Here is a 21,675-nt window from a genome sequence, read left to right as displayed (position 1 = left end):
TGGCTGAGCTAAGGGGAGCAATATCTGGTTTGCTTTGCAAAGCACGCAGAGTTTTATGGATGACAAGCAGCCATAAGAGAGTAAGGTAGAAATGTACGAATGTCACAGGAGAGCGGCGGCCAGGCCAGGTCCGGCCACAGAGCGGTCGGAACACGGTAACTGCATTGGCCTGGATGTCAGATGGCCTGTGTAAGACATGGCACCTGCACGAGCGGGCTGCGGGGCTCCTGGCAGTGACAGCAGCAGTGGCCTTGCAGGGTCCTTGCGGAGTAGGGCTGGCAGTTCCCAGGGGAGCCCCGTCTGCAAGGCTGCAGGCCTGCACAGAGGCTGCTCTCAGCCATTGCAGCTTGACTGAAACCCTGCACTGAAACTGAGCAGGAAAACCACTGAGCAAACAGATGGGGAGTGGCCCTTAGAGCCCACATAGTCTCCCCTGTAGCAGATGTTGGCTCCGATCCGGGGCAGCCCCTTCCCTTTAAGGCCGCTGATTTTGCATTTCTGTCCAAATGTTTACTGCTGTATAATCCTTGGAAATTTTTTTTTTTTCCATGCCACACCTAGTGTATGGTACAGCCAAGCCTGATTTCCCCAGACACGTGCCCTAAGCCAGGCAGATGGGCAGAGACACATGTCTGGAGCGCATCACATGGCAGAGAGGAGCTTGCCATCCCATAGGCACTTCTTTGCTGCGCACCTGCAGCTGGATTAGGACTGCGCGCAGAGCAGCCATCGGTCGTGTTGAGACCCTGATCCAGGACACGATCACAGCTGAAATGTTTGTGTTTATGGCAGCCGATCGCATCAAGTGCATCTGCTATTGCAGAAAGGCTATTGGTGAGCTGACTTCAGCTCGCAGCCATCTATGCAGCCTCACTTTTCTAAGCCTGTGGGTTTTCAATGCTTAATGCAACAAGTGCAGCTTCAGCCTTGCCTTCCATCCCCTTTGCACAATGCTGGCACAGTCCTACCGTCAGCCAAATTGTGGGACCGATCCAGCTATGAAAAAAGTGTTTTGGTTGATCAGTGCCCTGGTCTAGTTTATCTCCCCACACCCTGTCTCAGCATGGAGTAGGAAAAAGAGCCAGGAGTGCCACCACAGCATGACACCGGCTCAGTCCCTCCAGTCACAGAGAATCCATATCACCCCCTTCCCCACCCCCCTCCCCACTATCTATCACTGATACTCATGCAATAGATGGGAGACATTTTTTGCCAGAGCACAGAGTCTCATCCCTTTATATGTATTTCTCCAAGGAACTGCGTTTCTCCAGTGGAATTGGCTTTCCTACATTTAAAGTTGCAGCTGGAGGTGATCTGGGTAAAATAAAGCAGGATAAATACATAAGGTGCTAATCAAAAGCAGCGTTCAAGGGCGGAGAGCCCATGTATGGATTTGCAAAACGGTCACATGAAATGAGGCTGTCCCTGTATTTGGTAGAATTTCCCCTGCTTGATTTTGGAGGAATATGTCTCTTCCTCCAAAGGCAAATGCTCCAGCAGAAAGCCTGGGAAAGGAAACTGCAAGGAAGAAAGTTGTCACCAATTTAGCCATTAGCCAGTTCATTTACGAGGGCCTGGCTGGCAGGCGCTCGGCACCTTGCTAGCGTCATGTACAAAATGCTTTTTGACAGCATCAAATCGGTGTCATAAAACACAAGGTGTGAGGAAGTCAGATGCCTCCTGAAGATGCCAGGTTAAGTGACACTGGCCACCAGCACACTGATTTTCAAATGCTTTGCACAAGGAAAGCAGCTGGAATTGCTAGCTCAGACAGCATGACCTTTCCAAGCTCTGAGATGGTGGCGGACTGTGTAACCTAGGGGGTGGGAGGAGGGTCTCAGAGGGGACTCACAGCAGGTCTGGTGGGCTGGGTTCTGTTATCAGTGTGCGTCAGTACATCGGTGAGATCTACCTCATTCAGCGGGTGGTGCCCATAGTCTGGGCTGCGGTGCTAAGGAGAGGACAGTGTCATCCTGGCTGTGCTGGAGCACATCCGCAAGTGTTGCACAGCATATTGAATGTGACCAGTGCCAAAGAGGTGTCCCCCTCCTCTCCCTGCTTACACCGAGCTCCTCACGTTTTCCCCCAGGAATAGCTTCATGCACTTATGGCTTTCATGACCTGCAATTGTTTGGTCTTTGACAAAGACCTGGAGTAACGACCAAGTATTTGGCACTAAGTGTTTTGAATTGTTTCAGAATGGTTGTAGATTCTGTATAGGGATTTTAGATTGCATCACCTCCTGCTCAGGTTGCTCCTCCCTGGCTGCCCTGGGGCGAGGTCTTCTCTTTCAGAAGGGCCTCCCCCGTAAGATTTGCAGCTCATCTCTTGGTGCAGAGGGAGTCACCTTCCTCAAGGGACATGCTTTGCATCTGGACTACATACACTGCAGTGTGTCAGCACCATCTGGACAGCAACTTACCACAGCACTGAAGGGGGAAAGCAGATGGAGAGTGAAACAGGGAGAAGAGAGAAGAAAAAAGGCCTTCTCTGCTCTGGGAAAATGTCCTGCCCTTTATTATTGTATCCTGCAAGAACCACTTCGCTATTTAGGGAGATTTTCCCCTTCCTTCTCCCAGTTTCTCAGTCTGAAAAACAGGTGAGGGATTTCCTCCAAGCTCTGGAGGCCTTTTACAGTCGGCAGGGAGAAAGAGGGATATCCACCTATCTAGAGCTTGACCCGGTGATCTGTTTGAATCTTGGATGAGAAGAAGCATGGCCTCACATGGCCTGTCTCTCTGGACCTCGAAAGGAGTCCAGAGCAGCACAGGGGAGACAGCCACAGTTGTTGTGTAAAAACCACTCCAGATGTCCACCCAGGGGGTTACTCCCGGCAAATGTGCTGTCACTTAAATTCAACCCTTAACTTACCACACGCTCATTTTTCAGGTGAGTGCTATAGAGAGGGGCTTGCACGGGGTGGAGGCAGCGTGGTCAGTGGTTTTGCAACCAGCCTTTTGCAGTCCTACCATCCTGCCACACCTTGCTTGACATCATTTGTAGTTCCGCTTCCTTTGCCTTCTGTCTCACATCTTTACTGTCCTCCCTCTCCAGGGCCAGCCCTCCCAATAAGCAGTGGAGGTGATCGCTAGGGATCCCATGTCTCAGGGATGTTTGACAGGCTACAAACAGGACTGCCACAATCAGAAAATGCAGCTGGACTCCTTTGCTTCCTCTGAAATGCTTTAGTCCAGCTGGGCCCAGATTTTCCTCCAGCTACAGGGTGGTCCTTGAGTGGTTATTAAGTAGAGGGTTTTGCAGGCTTCCAGAGAACAGGGTTGTAATTCTTCAGAAAACTGTGTAGCTCAGACAAACATCATTTTTCTTATTGAAATGTAGTCATGATCTTTACTCTGAAGACACAGGCCATGTGCTTATAGAAGTTTTGTTCCTGTAGCAGCTTCACATTTGGAACAGAATTACTGAAGCAAACCAGTCACTTAGCACACGACCCCAGTCCCTTCAACCTGAGGTAAACAGCATTCAGCTCTGAAAGCATCCTTATTCCCACCTTCATCTCCTCACCCTGCCACCCTGCCTTTGTACAGAAAATGAGATCAGGAATCTGATCTGGCTGAAAACTAAGCAGGATAAGAAAAACAAACAAAGAAAGAAAGCAGAGAGAATTCTCTGCAAGGCGGTATATACACTGACATGGGCACAAGACAGGTAGGGGATTCACGTGGCTGAGGAGGGACCAAGACCACCCCCGTCACTAGCATCACCCACTTACATCCACTTAATGTGACTACAGAACTGCTTTGCTTGCCAATTGGTGATCTTGGTGCAGAAATAAAACAAAAACTCAATAAAAAAGCTATGTTCCAGCAAGCGTAGCTGAGCATCAAATTCGCTAACATAAGTATTCCCATGGAAGGCAGTGAGTGAGTAAATAAATAGAAATTGCTTTACCTACAGGAGAGTAGTTCATACTGCTATAAATATTATGCTCTGCCATATTGCCAGGCTCCAATACAGAAAGGTAGTAAATATTGCATAAGTTATCAGGGGACTTTCGGTATTGCCAACCACATGTGTTAAAGAACCCACAAATGGGATCTGAAAACAAACCCGAGGCTGGATTAAAAACCACAGGTTCAAAGTAAATAGATGTTGATGTCTTTTTTTTTTGCCTCTTGCCTTCAGGGCCTTCGAGGTGACAAGTGCTGTGCCTGTCTTTTCTTTAAAATAAAGGAGGCAGTGATCTCACTTTAATGAAAAGGCAGATGAAATTTCTACCTGATCAAATGGTTCAAGAACCTGGGGCTTTAAAGATTTACAATAAAATATTATGCTTCTACTAAAACTGGGACAACTGGACACACAAACATTTGTTCCAGAGGATGTTGCTTTTCCATGGAAAGAGGTACCAGGATGCCACAACTAGCAGCGCTAGTTTTAAAGATCTTACTTCAGTAGTTATCATAGCATTTCCCAAAATAAGACCTGTTTGAGCAAACCCAAACCTATGACACATACTGTAACTTACTGTCGGTATAGATAGATCCATTATTTAGAGACTATTCAATACGCCAAGCAACTTATTACACTGAAATTGAGGCAGGTTTCCTGGACTAGCTGGACTTTAAAGTCTGTGTAAGGGCAATACCAGACATACAGGGGGACCGCACTCAGCCCCTGCTTGTGTAGACCTCCCTGCCTTCCCCCCCCAAAAAGCAAGTTCTTCTAAGCACATCCAGATTTTCTCATTTTAAATTACATTTTCTCCCCTTTCACAGCAATCTAATCTTCCCAACATCTAAGTGCTCTGAGGCTTACAAACATACAGAAAAAAAAAATTAAAACAAAATAGTTTTTCATTTCAGCTGTTTTTGTATTGGCCAAGCAGAAAATTTCTAATTACAACATATGGGGAAGGGCTTTTTAATTAAATATTTATTTTTTAAAAATTAAAATAATAAGCATGCGTAAAATACCCGAAGATCTGTGTTTCATATGAGGAACATAGTACTGCTGGTGGTCAGTTAGTGCATCTGTCTTCAGCTACTTCAGAGAGTATATCACCTTTTCCCACATCGAGCCTGATGGAGTAGAAACACTGCAAAAACAGAAAAGGTAATCAATAGTAAAAAGCTAGATTTTGACACTTTCATAAACAGATATTTCTACAGAAGTGCTATTTTGAAAGCCACTTTTTAATGTGACTTCTGTTAGACTTAAGCAGATGCTTAAAGTTAACCATCTGCTTAATTGCTGCTAGGATTAGGGATGGATTTAAATAGAGCTTTTATTTCTTCCGTAACATAGTGCCACTTTCTTTTTGCCTTAATAAAGCACTTATGCCCATGGTTCATTTTAAGTGCTTGATTAGTGCTAGAGACTTCACTTATATGCTTAAAGTTAAGAATATGATCAGTGTTAGATTGTATCTGGTTCTTAATTGTCTATGAAGTACTGGCCCAAAGCCATGTTTAGCACTTAACAAGCATGCAAACGAGTCCCGCATCTAGGAATAGAAAATGCCAGAACTCAGCAAAAGGACAAAATAAGCTTCAAACAATTGCAACGCACACGTTCTTGCTCTTGGCCCCTGGCAGAGAGCTGTGTAATATAAAGAGAAAGTCCCTGCTTCTCTGTCCAAACGCCTTGAGGCTTGCTGGCAGATTAAAAGCAAGGCAATTTCTGTGACTTGACAGTGATTTAAAATCTGTTGACGAGTTAAGAGTCGCTTATCTTGATCATCATGTTGGTTATAGCATGGCTCATTTCTCACTTCTAAGCAAGAACAGAGGCTGGAAAAGCCCTGCTGGACTCTGGTCTGCTCCACACAAGCTGGCAGCCCACCCTCCTCACTGTGGTTGCTGGGCATCCTCCTGTAGTGCCCTGGGTGACAGGACAAGCACCTATTTTGAGCCCTTTGGTTCCCTCAGATTCCAAATAAGATTCTTTTTCTATGAATTATGCTTGGAGTGTAACAAGCAAGAAGGCTTCTGATTTTAGCTTTCTGCTAAATCCTGTGTCTTTTCAGTACAGAGTGAGGTGGGACAGCCGGGCTCCCCATGCTCTTCCCTAAGGTACACCAGTGACCAGGGTCTTTGACTTCTGCTCTCAAAGTGGACGCGCAGCCCAGCCCCACCAGGCTCACTGGAGAGCCCTTCCTGCAGTGATTTCATCCTCACTTTTTGTTTCTCTTTATACTCCATGAAAGAGGGAAAAACAGGAGGAGGACTTTGTGTTCCTGTTCCCTCTCCTTCCTGCCAATACCATGGGGTTAAAAATGACCATGCGTTTCTTCCAAAGGTATTAGCATAATTATGTCTCCACTCTGAATGTGCAGTAGCTGGCTGTGTTCCACTAAAGATGGCATTTAACTAATCCTGCTTTAGAAACCCATACTATTTATATCTTCTAAAATCAACTTCATCTTCAGAAATGCCCTTTAAAGGGCACATTTTATTCCATTCTGACCATATGTTTTCACCGTGATCTGTGTATTTTAAATGTGTTTCCAAAGGTTAGCATCCAGGACTGCTCCCCCAGATGCTGCTTGTGCATTGCTGTCTAATGTTAGTCATGCAGCCGGCTCAGCTGTTTGCTTTTTGAGAAAACCAGTCCCTATTTATCTAATTACTTTGTGTTTGGAAAGTCAGTGTGAAGTTCTCAAACACAGAGGGGATCCCAGGCACTGACTGTCAACACCAGCTAAGTTTGTCCTACAGGGTTTGCCACCAGCCGTGCCGAGCTTTCTCTCCCAGAAAGAAAGTCCTTGTTCTTTCTCTTCACCTGGATTTCTTCTATTGATTTCATCACTTCTTTTCCCTGATCTATTCTGCAACACGACAGAAAGGGCAGTGCTAAGTAAATTAAAAACAAAGAAAATCAGAGCAAACAAAATATGAAATGCTACGGAGAGATTTTAAACGCCAGATCAAAAGTGAGTTCAAGCATTCCCACCTGGGGGGGTGGCAGTCATTGTAGTGGTTGCTCTCTAAAAGCAGAGACGTTGCTGTTGAGAAATTCCCATGCAGGATACGTCTCTGTTCCAGAGCCTCCTGCTGTGGGTCTAGCAAGGCTCTGGTAACATTGGAAAAAGCTGCCCTTTTTCATAGACCTCACACTCTGTTGTCTACACGGAGGAAAAAACATTCCTTCATCAAGAAGACGGCCTTTCCAAAGATGCTTCAAAAGGTATCTGTTTCCTTGGAGAAAGATATTTGGAGCTCTGTGTAACCTTTATCTTCCTGGCAGTGTTGCTGTTTTTTAAAATAATATTTTAGCCAAGACTGGGAAATTTTCTTCCTGTGATTTTGTTTTTCTGTAGGTGTACCTTTTAGCTGTAGTTGCTCAAAAACAAAAGTTGTATTTTCCTCATACCAAGCTCTTCTAGACAGTTTGCTTTTGCAGTTTGGCACTTGGGTGCTTTTGAGTGAGTATCTACAGAAATTCACTGTGAAGGAGATACATGGTTGTGTGTAGGGAGTCCATGAGCGGGCACAGCTTACATGGTACTTGTTCCATTGCTGGATCTAAGGCACGTGTGGGAGGAAGAGAATCCACTGTGAATGAGCGTGTGAATTTGTATGTACTTTCAGCAGAGGGGACATATTTTTGTGAGCTATCTTGAAGCCCTGTTGTACGAGACAGTCCTCCTCATGCTACCCATTTTTACTCTGACGTTTGGGGCAGAAGGATTATTTTCTGCCTGGTTTTTGGCGTAGCTCAGTAAACTGTGCTGTTTTTCTGAGGGGGTCAGATATAACCCCCAGAACTTCAGTGCCCATTGCAGCTGAGTATTTTCTACCTGTAGAAAAATTTTCTAGCTGTACATTCAACTCCTCCTTGATTTCTAACAGTTCATTTAAGCCTCCATCTTTTATAGCCTTCAAATAATGAATGAACAATAACCACTGCTGTGAAGCAGTTACAGCTGCAATGCCCATACCTGCCTGTTGCAAAGTCACAAAGATAAAGTGAAATGGCCCCATCCCCACACACGCTCTGCTTTGCTGACATGAGGACCAGGTTGCATGTACATCTACATGCACATAGCACATGCAGCCAAATGTCACGTGTTTGTAGCAAGCCCAACAGTGTCATCACAGCTTCCCATCAGGAACTTGCTCAGTTAGAGCAAGTACTTCATCCAGAGCAATGGTTTCTGCCATGTCCTTCCTTTTCTGGATAGACTAAACTCTGTCTGTAACTATGTACCATTTAGAAAGCCTTCCATTTAAACTGTAAAAAAAAAGAGGTCAAAAAGAAGCAAATGACTGAGTTGGAGTTTCCTGTGAAATGTTAACTCATACAGTTTTTAATTCCTTGATGGATATTTTCCAAATAAAATATCTGCCTTGAGCACTGCTTGGACAACATAGCTCTGGGCGTGAGTCACTGCCGTACAGTGAAGGAGGCTTGCAGCAGTCCCAAGGGGTGAGAAGCACGAGGCACCCAATTACCGCGCCAGCAGGCAGGCAGGGTAAGCATTGGGCATCCAGGTGAACCACACTTCTCTCTTGCCACTGCCAGGAAGTTCCTGCAGCCAAGCCCACAGCACATGTCCTGCGGACAAGTCTGCAGCAGCTGCAGGTGTGAGAAACACCTCCTGCCTGACCTTGCTATGCCAGCAAAACACGGACCATCCATGCAACCGTGCCGTGGTGACAGCCCCAGCTGCCCTCAGTGATGCTGATCAGGAGGGCGCACGGTGGGGCGGGCAGGAGGGGAGCTTCTGTCGGAAGATACTGGGGCACTCCCGGGAGGCTCTGCTGATGTGGGTGAACCAGCAGGGTCTGCCTCATGGAAAAGGCCTGGAGGAAGCTGAGTCCATTAGAGACTTTCAAAGTCACTTTGGTTTCTTGTTCCTTACGTTTCAAACACCCACAACACTCTTTCCAAAAATATTGGGCTCCAGCGAGCTGCCACAGCCATAATCAGACAGAGTGTGCTCTGGCTGCTGTGGCCAGCAGGGTTGTGACGGACAGTAACAAGCCTTGGGCTGAACGGGGCTGGGGGGAGCCTTTCCAGCCCTCCTCATGTTACTGCGCGGCCACAGGGAGTGATTCCACCTGCCTTCATCACTTTCCCCACGTGTAAACCAGGACCAGTTGCACCTGCCTTACCTTCCCCACAAAAGCGGTATGATTAATTAGCATCTGATTTATGCTTGCAAAATCCTATTAAAAATCCCCCTATAATCTGAAAAGTCTGACCTGAGTGTTCCATGGCTGTTCCTCAAAAGTAATAAAACCTTGTAGATGCAAGTACAATTGCTCTCTGGCTCAGCTTAAACCTGGGTTTGACAGACCCCACCCTACCTGCAATGGGAGTCTAGAAGCTGCTTGTGAGGCTTAGATGAGTGATAGAGGAAAGCCTGCATGGAAAATAACAGTTCCATAATCAGTGCAGGATTTGGATGGTGTGGGATACTAAAGAACAGGGCCATTCACCGCTTAATGAGGATTAAAATAACTCTTGAATAGCTGCCTTATTCCCCTAGCATCCTGTTCAATGAATGAGTCACAGGATTACAGTTGAAAAATAGGCTGGAATGGCAGAACAAAAACCTGACATAATGAATATCAAATTAGGGCTTGGGGACAGCCTTTAATCTAGCATTTCCAACCCCTTTAATGACCGACATGCTGACTTCACTAGTAGTTTAATTTTTGGGTTTGTCCTATATGCTCCTTGTTACAGCCCCTTTTTTAGGGGTCAGTTTGTTTGGATATCATTAGCCAGGTGCAGAATCACTCTGCAAGCACGATATTCATGGCATAAAAGTATAAGGTAATTGGTTATTGGCTAATGTACATGAAAGACATCTGGGACTTAATGATCTATTAGGCTAAGTATTCATATGCTCATCACCTCTGATAAGGCACTGTAGAGGACTGGCTGGGCAGACTTCCATGAGGAGGGGACCATGGGTTTGGCCTCCCCAGTTCCCTGGGGTGGCCCCCAGTGCTGGGAGCCACCTTCTCCGTCTAACCTAGACTAATGGGAAAAGGCTTTGTATAACGAAGCGTTGATGTCTCCTCCCCTCGCCCAGGCGCCCTGCTCAGCTCTGCTTGACCAGCCTAACGGCGGTTAAAGGATGTTTGCTCAAGGGCTCCTCTCTTGACTCCAAATTGTGACTCGAAAATGCCAGAGGGGGGCAGGCAGATGAGAAATGGGTAGCTTTATGCTGAAAGTATTTACATTCTCATCATCAGTTTTTGGTCTGCTTTCCTCCTTGCCTTTGGGGTCTGCATTTCTTTCAGCTCCTAAAGCCTGAAGTCTTTTGTCGTACTGAAGTATTCTGGAAGATTAGCCCTTGAAAGGGATTTTCTCTTCATTAGTGCAGATGCCAAACAGTTATCTTGTCATCAGAAAACTAAACTGCTTGTTACAACCTTCTCTGAAAATCTCAGCTGGGGAATAAGGTTGAAAGTAGGCAAATGCTGAGGCTGCTGAAAAGACCAGAGCGGCCAAAGGCAAGGAATTCTGTTTCATAGGCTGATTGCTCCTGTATTTCTTTTGTCCTGTGGACTATCGATTTCAGAGCAGTTCCCAGCACTTTAATAAATACTGTAAAGCTAACGCAAAATATTGCATGACTGTCAGAACTATTATATATCTGAAATATAGTCGGCATACATTAAAAATATCCTTGTTTTGCAGTTTTTATAAGGAAAGATAGGCAGGAAAATACAGTATTTTCTTTTCTGACACTTGCTATTTTTTCCATTATAGAACACAATAAATTTAGGGTGTTTTGTTAACAATGAGCACATACAAAATCTCTGAGACTGAGAAAATATACCCTAGAGAAGGGTAAAACCAAGTACTTAAGGAAAAGGTTAAGTCCTTACAAAAAAGATTGTTTCTTAAGAGGATCTCCTGGATAAGAAGTGCAAGAGGAACTCTTTGGGTTATTTAAAGTTTTCTTCATCAGTTACCTGGGGTTTTGCACCTTGAGACAGACAGTTCGGTCAGTGATTTATGCTGCAAATGAGAGCTGTTAGTCCTGACCACAGGAAGAATCATAGAATCACAGAATGCCCTGAGCTGGAGGGGACCCACAGGGACCATCGAGCCCAGGTCCTGTCCCTGCACAGGACACCCCAAATTCACACCGTGTCTCTGAGGGCCTTGTCCAAGTGCTTCTGGAATATCGCCAGGCTGGTGCTGTGATGCCTCCCTGGGGAGCCTGTGCCAGGGCTCCACCACCCTCGGGGGGAAGAGCCTTTCCCTAATGCCCAGCCTCACCCTCCCCTGGCACATCTCCCTGCCATTCCCTCGGGGCCCGGCGTTGGTCACCAGAGAGCAGAGACCAGCCCTGCCCCTCCTCCTCCCCTCGGGAGGGAGCTGCAGAGCGCCATGAGGCTGCCCTCGGCCTCCTCTGCTCCAGCTGAACAACCCAAGGGACTTCAGCCGCTCCTCGTACGGTTTCCCCTCTAAACCCTTCACTGACTTTGTGGCTCTTCTCTGGACACTGCCTAATAGCTTTATATCCTTAATGTCCTGTGGTGCCCAAAGAAGAGCTCCTTTCAATGCTGAGATTAGCAGATGAGGAGACGCACTTCTATGAAGGGGATGAAGGGCTGTCCAGCAGTGTCCCACCCCTGGAGCTAACCCATTCACTCTGATTTCAGTAGCCCATCAGGGGTGCTTTCAGGTCCCACAGGTCAGATACTGACTTGCTCTGGGCCGTTGCCCTCAGACATCTGAGGGAGATCGTGTTCCCCCACTGCCAGTCGCTCAGCTACTGCAGGACTATAAAGTACTCTCCATATTCACTATGAAAACCATAACTCCATGTTTTATCATCCTCTGTGGAAAAGATGCTTAAGCATCTTGAAATCAATTGTTAGATGCCGTGGCTGACACTAGACTAAGTCTTTTCAAAAGTGCACATGCACTGTAAGTGAAATTAGAGGGATCCCTCCTCTCCATCTTCAAACACAGGCTGGGGACAGCAAGAAGAGAGGCTCTTGGGGAAGTTTAGATCACCTGAACCCCTCTCACACAGCTGCCTGAGCCCTGACTCCAGGCACAGCGGAAACCACCTCTTCCTGCAGGAGACACCTGGTCTGACCATGCTGGGCTGCCTGCCCGTCTGAGCATCGCCGCTATGGAGAGGCGTGGAGAAATGAGCTGCCAAGATGACCAGGCGGCTGGAGCATCTCCCTTGTGAGGAAAGGCTGAGAGACCTGGGTTTGTTCAGCCTGGAGAAGAGAAGCCTGAGGGGGGATTTCGTCAGTGCTTATAAATATCTGAAAGGTCAAGAGGATGGGGCCGGACTCTTTTCAGTGGTGCCCAACGCCAGGCCAAGGGGCAACGGGCACAAGCTGGAACACGGGAAGTTCCACCTGAACATGAGGACAAACCCCTTCCCTGTGCGGGTGCCAGAGCAGGGGCACAGGCTGCCCAGCGAGGCTGTGGGGTCCCTTCCCTGGAGACATTCACCCCCCGCCTGGACGCGGCCCTGTGCCCCCTGCTCTGGGGGTGCCTGCTCATGCAGGGGGGTGGGACGGGATGAGCTCCAGAGGGCCCTTCCAGCCCCCACCACTCTGGGATCCTGTGGTATTGAGGAAGTGATAGGGAGGAGAGACAGCGAGGATTCAGCAGTGGTGCACAGGCTCATTTGCTTCCCTTGGTGCTGACCTTGGAAGAAGATTTCCCTTTTTCAGGGTCCAAGATATCATTGCCACCAGCAGAAGTAGGGTGTTAGGGCCTGTGGGTGCTGTCACTGGTGGCCGTGGGGGTGCAGGGTGGGCAGCCTGGTTGGGGACCGCACTGGCTGAGCGTACTGTCCATGTTCCATGGTCAGCTGGGGCATTTTCCCAGGGTTTGCAAGGGCAGCTGTACAGGCTGTCCTGCAGAGACATGGTCAGGGCAGGAGATGGGGCTGTCCTGCTCCTGTCAGCTGCAGCCGACATTGGGCTGGTTTCACTGGACTGTAAGCTGATGCAGGTATTTACTGGTGGATCAAATCCTGCACTGAGTGCTTCTGGAGTGCGTACACAGGTTGGTAGCTGCAGCAGAAGGGCCGCCTCAGCATGGCAGCAAGGCCATCTAGGCAGAAACTTGTCCCTTAGCTTTTCCCAGTTCTTACAGACTTCTTTTCCTCCCTCCAGTATCTCATCCCCTCCAAGAGCATCTTCCCATCTCCTTTCATAAACGCATCCCATCACAAGCTCCCCTTCCCCATCTGGGTGAAAAGTTGCATTTCCCAGAGCAGCGGTTACTGAATTCACATACAGACCACAGGTATAATCGTGTGGGAAGCAGCATTTTGTTCTGTCCTTACTATGGGAACCCACTTTCTTCTGAGAAAAAACTGAAGCCCTTAAAAGCCCTGCCTATCCACATGTCTCCTCCCGGACTGCAAAGGGGCTGGGAGCACTGGTTTCCTTTCTGCCAGTGAAATGTCTCATTATTTCTGCTGTTTATTGTATCTGATCACTCCTCCAGCTGTGCTTAGAAATTTCATATTGTGGTCTGGCAATTCAGAGCACTATGCATCCTTTATTTCCCTAATGGAGTTTCCTAGTAAATAGCTTTGAACTCAGATCCTTGTCTCTACAATAGATATGCTTCTGCCTAACTGGCACTTCACAATTAGCAGCATTATCTTGTTAAACCTGAAGAGGAGCAGGAAGGCTCAGCCATCGTTTTGTTGCTTAGAAATTGTTTACAATAGGCTACAAAAGTGGCAAATGAAGCCCGGTGCTGCATTCAGATGCCTGATTAGCTCTGCCACATGAAAATGCCAATAATTCAGGGTCTAACAATTTTGGATGCCATTTCTTAAGCAGTAGCCTCAAAACACCTGAATTGGTTAGAGGGGAAAAAAGGGAAGGGGAGGGAAGGGAAGGGGAAAGAGAAAGAAAAAATATTAGGGGTGAGAAGGAAAGCTTCTCAGAATCAGAAGATGATAGTTCCTATTCATCTACATGCAGGTGTAACTGTCCTCAGGAGCGAGGTTGTGAGAGTAAGTGACTGCATTGGAGTACTCTGTGTCTTCAGGAGAGAAAAACCTCTGTTATTTCCCTCTGAAAAAAATTAATGTGTTCAAGTTATGTCTGCTGCTGCTTTAAATGCTTGCATTTCTCACACACACACACACACACCAACACACACGTCTTGATCTCTGTGTAACCTTTTATCTGTCAGCTCCTGCAGTGTGTAAGCAACATTAGCTGAGGACAAAGAGTTTGGATGTTTGGATGTTTTCTGTGATGTGATTTGTAAATTAGCTTTGCTGTAGCCAGGCTGGAAGTTCTTGCTGTCCTTAGCTACCCTGCATGACTGCAGTCCTACACCTGGCTGAAACCCAGAGGGACCAGCATAAGAACCACAGGCTACTATACACAGCATGTGGAAGGATGGAAACTACTGGGGAAATACCTCACTTTCTAAGGTTTTCAGGAGAGAAGTGGCTGTATAGCAATTCAGTCATGCTCGGTGAACTTATCAGCTGCAAATGTCAAGGACAGGTCATCAGAAAATACAACAGGCTCATTACTCACTACCTAGTTTGCAACTTCCAAAAATAGATTTAATAACTTATATACAAGGTAATAAATGGTGGGTAAAATAACCAATAAAATACGTGATGGACAACAAGTTGAACACAAGCTAGCAATGCGCCCTTGTGGCAAAGACGGCCACTAGCACCCTGGTCTGCATTTGGAGTGTAGCCAGCCGGTCAAGGGAGGTGATCCTTTCCCCTCTGCTCAGTACTGGTGAGAAACATCTGTAGTACTGGGACCAGTGATGGGCTCCCCAGTTCAGGAGAGACACAGACAAACAAGAATGGGTCCAGCAAAGGGCCAGGAAGACGTTTAAGGGACTGGAACATCTGTTGTAATGGGAGAGGCTGAGAGCTGGGTCTTTTCAGCCTAGAGAAGAGAAGGCTTGGGGATCTTGTCAATGTATGTAAATAACTGCTGGGGAAGTAAAGATAGAGCCAGGCTCTTCTCAGTGGTGCCCAGTGACAGGGCAAGAGGCAATAAGTCAAACTGTAATACAGACAATTCCACTTAAACATAAGAAAAAATTTTCTTACTGTAAGGACTGTTGAACACTGGAAGAGGATTTGCAGTGAGGAGTCTCCATCTTTGGAAATATTCAAAACCCTAATGAACATGGTCCTGGGCAGCACGGCCTAGCTGACCCTGCTTTGAGCAGGAGGTTGGACTGGATCTCCAGAGGTGCCTGCAGCCTCAGTGGTTCTGTGATTTTATGACCTTGATAGCAGAAAACCAGCTGTAAGAGAGAAACTGTTGTTCTCAGGACACAGACACCCCTAATGTACGCTGTACAAAACAGCTGCCTCTGCAACGAAAACCCTAAGAATTCTGCACAGAAGAGACTGCCCCAAAGCTGTCCGGCAGTCCCAGCAGCCCTGTTGCTGGCTATAAGTGGTAAACACCAGTCTAACAGTAATATTTAAGACACATTTCTGCTTGACAGTTTCATGAACTGAATCTGATTAAGTCTATACATGCCAGCCCACACCTTAGCCCCACAGCTTTTCAGAAGCATGGAATATTTAGATTATCTAAGAGAATAATCAAGTTGATGATTGACAAGCCTCATGATCTAGAAATATCTACATGTGGGAGAGTTTTCTAGTAATAAATTGTTTTCTTAGTCGCCCCAAAAAATATGAAAGATCTAACAGGGGTTTAAGCCAGATGATACAGTTAAGACCTAAAGTATATTGTGGATTTTGGTAATGAAGACTAAAAATACTGCAGTCATTTGTTCTAGGCAAGTATCAGACTTTCCATCACATACTGTCTTTTACAATCGTGCTACTGAAAAGGTCTGTCTGAACTCTAGAAACAGTTAAAACCTAGTGCAGAAATTAGTGAGCAGGATTCTGTATCATGCTTGCTGGAAAGTAGGTTAAAAGTGTCCCATCTGATACCATATCTCCCAAAAATCCCTCTGGACAGTTACAGAGGTTACAGAAATATCCCTTATTTTATTTGTTCCACCCATCCTCCTGTCCAGTTTTCACATTAAAGTGAAATTAGACTATCTGGAGGAACAGAAACTGAAGTAAAGTCACAAAAGCAGTTACTGCAGGGCTTTGCTTGCTAGAAGTGACCGGCGGTGGAGGATCCAAAGGAAAATTCTACCTTAGGTGACCTGTAAGCCACTTATTCAAGTGCACTTTAGGTGCCTGCATGAACCTGGTCTACTTTCAAGGTTTTCTCATCACATACTGGTAGCCAGGCTAATATAGTTTCTCTATTTTCAGCTGCCTATGTATATAATGAGTGCCTATTTTCTAGATGGAGAAGTAAGTAAACTGAAGTTTTCAGTCTGTTGTCATCCAAATAAATAACCTCTGACTTCAATCCTGGCTGTACACAGACATTCAGCATGCTGTGCAGGGAGATGAGTTTCTGTGAGATAAAGTAGCAGCAACATGGACTTCTCAGAAACAAATCATGTCAATCTAATCTTATTTTTACTTTTTTACTGTGTTTTGCGGATGGGGATAAATGGCTTACATTAAGGATCACAACCTTAGCAAGATTTTCAGCAGTTTTTTTTGAAAGTAATGTGAAACTAATTTGAGAAGCATGTTCTTAATGAACTTCTATAGGGCAGATGCCATACTGGCTGGCTAACCATAAAAGGTAACTAGAAGGATGAAGTGATGTGGTTCTGCATTTAGTCTTTTTGTTATTTGTGGAAGGGGAATTTGCTTATTAAATTTGCAGATGATATGAAGCTTGGATGACCATGAGTCTGTTAGAGGATGGGATTAGAATTTTTAAAATTCCTGACAAATTGGAGAAATAGACTGAAAATAAATTGATTAAATGAAAAGAAAGGCTGCACATTGGACTGAAACAGGAATACTAAAAAGCCTTGTCTATGTTGAAGAACAATTAGACAGGAAACAGTTCTTTGCAAAAGCAATAAGGAATCACAGAGGACCACAAACTTTACATGAATGAGGAAAAGAAAAATATCATGCAAGTTTGTGTGAAGAGTAGATGACTGGGGAAAATCCAGCCACTCTACTCTGTACTGGTAAGGTTTCTTTTCAGAAACGTGTCCCACACTGTATTCCAGACCTGAGAAGGATCTAGGTCAATCAGAGAGAGCACGGGGTGATAGATTGACAATAACCAAAGGCAAAGCAAGTTGTATAGAGAAACATAATGGAAATGGCATTGTTTAGCTTGAAGAATAAAGTTAAGGGAACACATAGTAACAGCTTTGTTGTGAAGAGCTATTGCAGAAATAAGGGGAATTCTCTCCATGTCCCTAGTAGACAGGAAAGAAACAATTGGCCTGAAAAGCAGTAAGAAAAGCCTAATGAAGCAGATCTTCTGGGGAGAAAGTGAAATACCAATGACAGGTTTTTAAGGATAGCAGACTAGACATCAGCCTAGCCCATTCTGCCCTGGGAGAGCATGAGATGCAAGAAGATTCCTTGAGATCTCTTCTCACTCTACATTACTACAGTTCTATAATGGCTTGTAAAGATCAGGACAAAGAATTCATTCCTTACTGAAGGCTTGTCTGGAAACTAAAGATGACAGAAGTTTATCAGCAGTCACTTATCTAATGGTTTTATTACAGTGAGAAGGAGAGAAAGTTGTTTTTCAACCCAAAGGATAGTTACTAACCACAATGGTAGCAGCTGTTCTGCCATTGATTGTTCCTCCTACTTTGCAGCATGGTGCATTTAATACCAAATGCATCAGATCTTACGGGATTCTCACTTCTTAGGGGAGGGAGATCTACAGTCCACGTGCAGCTCTTTAACTCTACCCCCTGCGTTTTTGAAGCCACTTACCTGATCATCTCCTGCACTCACACAGGACATTTTTGTCATTGCAGTCACAGTGGGAGAGTCTGGTTTTCATGTAGTTAACTTCCTGAAGATCTCCATGCCGGATGGAGGTGGAGCAGTGGAGTAGGGGTTGCAGTGTTCCGGCAGCTCCCAGGAACACACCATGATATCAGTACATGGGTTGTGCTTTGTTCCTGTCTGGACATGCTCCTTACCTTCGCAGATAACTCTAATTTGCAGGCTCAGCAGAAGGGGAACAGTTTCCCATTATCGTGTTCTTCCTGCATCTGGAATTTTAAGTGAACTACATAACAGAATCTTCTGCTTTCTTAAGCATTTTCGTCTCCTTTCTTTAATCATGCTGAGATTTCCTGTGAATACTGTGAGTTGTAATTATCATCTGCAGATCAGTGGGGATGCTAAGCTGTTTCTTAAAGGGATTTTTTTTTTTTCTGTGAATTTCAGATGACCAAGAACAAAATTATAATCACCTGATACTAAACAGTGCCACCCAGACACCTACACATGGTAAGAGACAACAAAGAGCAAAATTACACATGTTGTAACTTTCCTCTGCCAGCCAGTAGCATTTACTGGTATCAAAGTATGTTTAATGTTAATAGAAATGTTCTTATGGCGATGATGCATGAATGATGGTTTCCATTAACATTAAACATAGGACCATATTTTTAAATAGTATGCAAGATGAAATATGGCCCAGTCTTTTATAATTTTTCCTACAAACCTTGTGTTTCCCCATGTCTGATTGCTCCTTTCTCCCTTCCACTTCAGCAAGGTGCTGCCAGATTTAACCGGCCAAAGTAGTAAAAATGATAACCAAAGAAAAGTCCATCTTGTCAGCCAAGCCACTCAACTTGTAATGCTGCTTGTGTGTATTTCTAAGATAGGTTAGAAGGACAGGGAATGTGGGGCAAGGGCTACTAAGCTGACATGATTTTGGCATAACAATATGTGGCTGGAGTTTGGGTTCACAGTTATATCCAAGCTGTCCAGCCCATACTTGCATGGGTCTGGTTGGGAGAACCTACTGAAGCCCCTCATTCACTGCCCAATGCCCCTCTACTTTCTAGTATGCAGGATAGGTAAAGACCATTAAGAGGTTGAGGACTCCCCTTTCCCACTTTCATAAACAGATTTGCCTCTTTCTAAACCAGTTCCAGTGGTCGGCCCTCACAGCCTTCCAAATCACCTTTATTTTATTGTGGAAACATGACATTTCTGGGACCCCAAGAACATATGAAACCCAGAGCACCTTTCACGTCTCTACCACAGGGTAGACCAGCGCTGACCTATCCCCATAACCTTCTGAGTGACACCTCAGGAGATGTCTGGGGCAGCCCATCACCACCACACAAACTGTCTGGCCATCCCTCTAAAGGGTGAACGTAGCCCTTCCAGAGTTGCTCCAAAGCTTCCCTGGGTCTGGTCTTTGTACTCAAACAGCTTCACATGCGTTAACGCCCCTTCTGACTGTGTTCTTGCTGAGCTCTGAAAAAAACACGATTTTCATTTGTCTACTTCTGCATGTGGTTCAGCACGTTTATCAGCACCACCCTATACAGCCCTCTTGACATGATAAACTTGGGGATGCCCCATGTCATCGTTTAGCCAGTTTCAAGAGTTCAGATGTTGTTCAAAGATACTCCTTTGTTTTCTCCTTTGTTTTCCCCATCACATCCCACCCTGGAGATGCTTCTTCACTTCCTCCATGGCCAGAAACCCTGTCCCTGTCTGCTCAGCCCTGTCCCTCCAACCCTCCTGCCTCCTCTGCCCAAGCTCCCTCCTTTTTTATTTCCTTGGCTGCAGATTAGCTGTTGAGTGTGGACAGCATGACCCTTCCTGCACCGTAGCAATCACGGACCACAAAGTCAAACCACCTGCAGTTTCCTGGCTCCATCAAATCCAGACCAATCACTGCCACCCAAATCAGTGGTTCCCCTGGCTCTGTGCAGTCAGTCCAGCCTATGAATGAACACCCAGGTCCTCCTTGCTTTCTTCCCTCTTCTGCTGCACCTTGTCTTGGTCTTGTCCTTGTTCTTCCCTTCACCCTTTGCCCTTTGAACGTGATATATTTCTCCAGCATTTGCAGCTGGAACCTTCCTTCTGCTGGGGATCCAGTAAGCGATGGGTAAACCTCATCGTAATGTACACTTTCTGCAGCTCTGCAGCTCTGTATTTTTTAGTCTTTTTGTTCTGGCATTTGTTTCTAATTCTGAAACTTCATCCTGATAACTAATCTGGAATTGATATATTGTGAGTTTTGTGCTCTTGAATAGAAATTTCCGTGCTGCTTTGCTGCAAAAAAGGGTGGGAGAACAATTGCCCTTGAAAAGGTCACCTATAACCTTTGGTGTTTCTCCTTCCTCGAGGGTGGGTCAGGCACCTCTTCAGCCTGCAAGTTACTTTCCGTTGTAAAACTACATTATTGGTGTTTTTTTTTTTCCATCTCCCAAAAAGCACAAGACAAACGATGTCAGCTTTAAACCTGTCAGTAACACAGGAGTATTTACTGAGACTGAACTGGCAGCCTCAAATGCTCTTCAGAGTACCTATTTTGTTTGCTATTTTACTTTCCTGAGAAAAAGAAAATAAGAAAAAGATGGAGTTATAGGGTTGAAATTGTATTGTCTTCTCTCTAGTCTTACTACTTGTTCTTCAGATCTAGTACCTGCTGGGTTCTGAGATCTGCCCCAGCAGAGCCAGACCAGTCCCGATTACCTGTGTCTCTGCCCAGAAGTTTTAAAGTAGGTCCATCATCAGGTCCCTATTGCATTTAGGAATTCGAGTTAACAACATGTGCTAAAACAGTTAAAACTTCACTCTGGTCCCAACAAATGCTTTTCTTTTTTATGTACTTGAGAGACAAGAATCAAAGCAGATATACTCATGATCTCGGATCAGAAACTTTCGCTTTTTTTCTCCACTCATTTCTTGCATTTGCTGTACCTAAATTGTTTGGTTGTACAAAGTGACTTGAATGATCTGACTACAAATAACTGTATGACTCAGAGTTATATTTTATTCCTAAGTTATCTGTATGGTCGTGGATGTTTTTGTTCATGATATTCATGTGTGCTGTTGCTGGTGAGCCACTGCTTGGTCAGTCTAAAAAGATATTTTGACCTTTCAAATAAGTATTCGTAGTTACTGCTGAAATTCTAAGACACTTCAGCAACACCACAGATTTAATTTAATTCCCTTCCTGGGTAGGACATGGTGTACATTTGCTGTGTGATTGTGGAAATGTGTAGGTGGACCCAAGCTGTCTGTCTGAGCACCATGCTCATGAGCTCTGTCCCTTAGCCTGCCTCTAGCACCCTCCATGCAATGACATGCTCTGGAAGGAGCAGAAGAGGGGAAAGAAGCCAGTGTGAGGCTGAAGACGTGCCCTGTGTTTCACATGGCATGAGTTCAGTTCACTCTTAACTGAAGTAAAACAAGCAGAGAAAGGTTTTCAGGCTACCAGCATACAGCAAGCAGGGCAGCGGTTGTAGGTGACTTGTCACCAAACAAGCAAGACTTCAGCCTGAACAGACAGAAATCCCTCCCGTGCCTGAAGGAACTCCCCACAGCCTCCCCAAGGGCTGCCTCACCAGCAAAGATGCACCTGAGCTGGTATATGCGAAGGGAAGCACGAGCTGTTGCAAACTGGAATACCTGTCAGGATGAGAACTCAGCTGCTGCGTGCTGGTGACCTCTCTCCCACCTCCTACCGCCGTAGGAACTTCACAGGTTTCTTACCTTCTCCTATAATTCCTGTTACAATGAGTCTCCAAACTCATGCAATGTTGGGACTGAGCAGCAGAGGCCTTCCACGACCCAGCTGTGCCAGACTTGGGGCCCAGGGCCCTGCAAGAAATCTCCTCATGAAGGAGGGATGAAAG

At 45.6% G+C, this 21,675-nt stretch overlaps 1 protein-coding gene across 2 annotated transcripts in view; it reads left to right on the top strand.

Moving 5' to 3' along the window:
• Positions 1 to 21,675, top strand: part of SHISA6 (shisa family member 6) — a 264,872-nt gene that overhangs the window by 219,672 nt on the left and 23,525 nt on the right. The window contains exon 5 of one of the 2 annotated variants that reach the window (XM_075111243.1): positions 18,236 to 18,298. The exons of the other annotated variant lie outside the window; for it this stretch is intronic. Within the exon in view, the coding sequence (XP_074967344.1) occupies positions 18,236 to 18,298 (63 nt within the window). The remainder of the gene's footprint in view (positions 1 to 18,235; positions 18,299 to 21,675) is intronic. 2 annotated transcript variants of the gene reach the window in all.

Source organism: Phalacrocorax aristotelis, chromosome 16 (assembly GCF_949628215.1).
Source record: "Phalacrocorax aristotelis chromosome 16, bGulAri2.1, whole genome shotgun sequence".
Classification (NCBI taxonomy): domain Eukaryota; kingdom Metazoa; phylum Chordata; class Aves; order Suliformes; family Phalacrocoracidae; genus Phalacrocorax; species Phalacrocorax aristotelis.
Note: the sequence above shows the minus strand (reverse complement) of the source record. Positions and strands in the feature narration are given on the sequence as shown.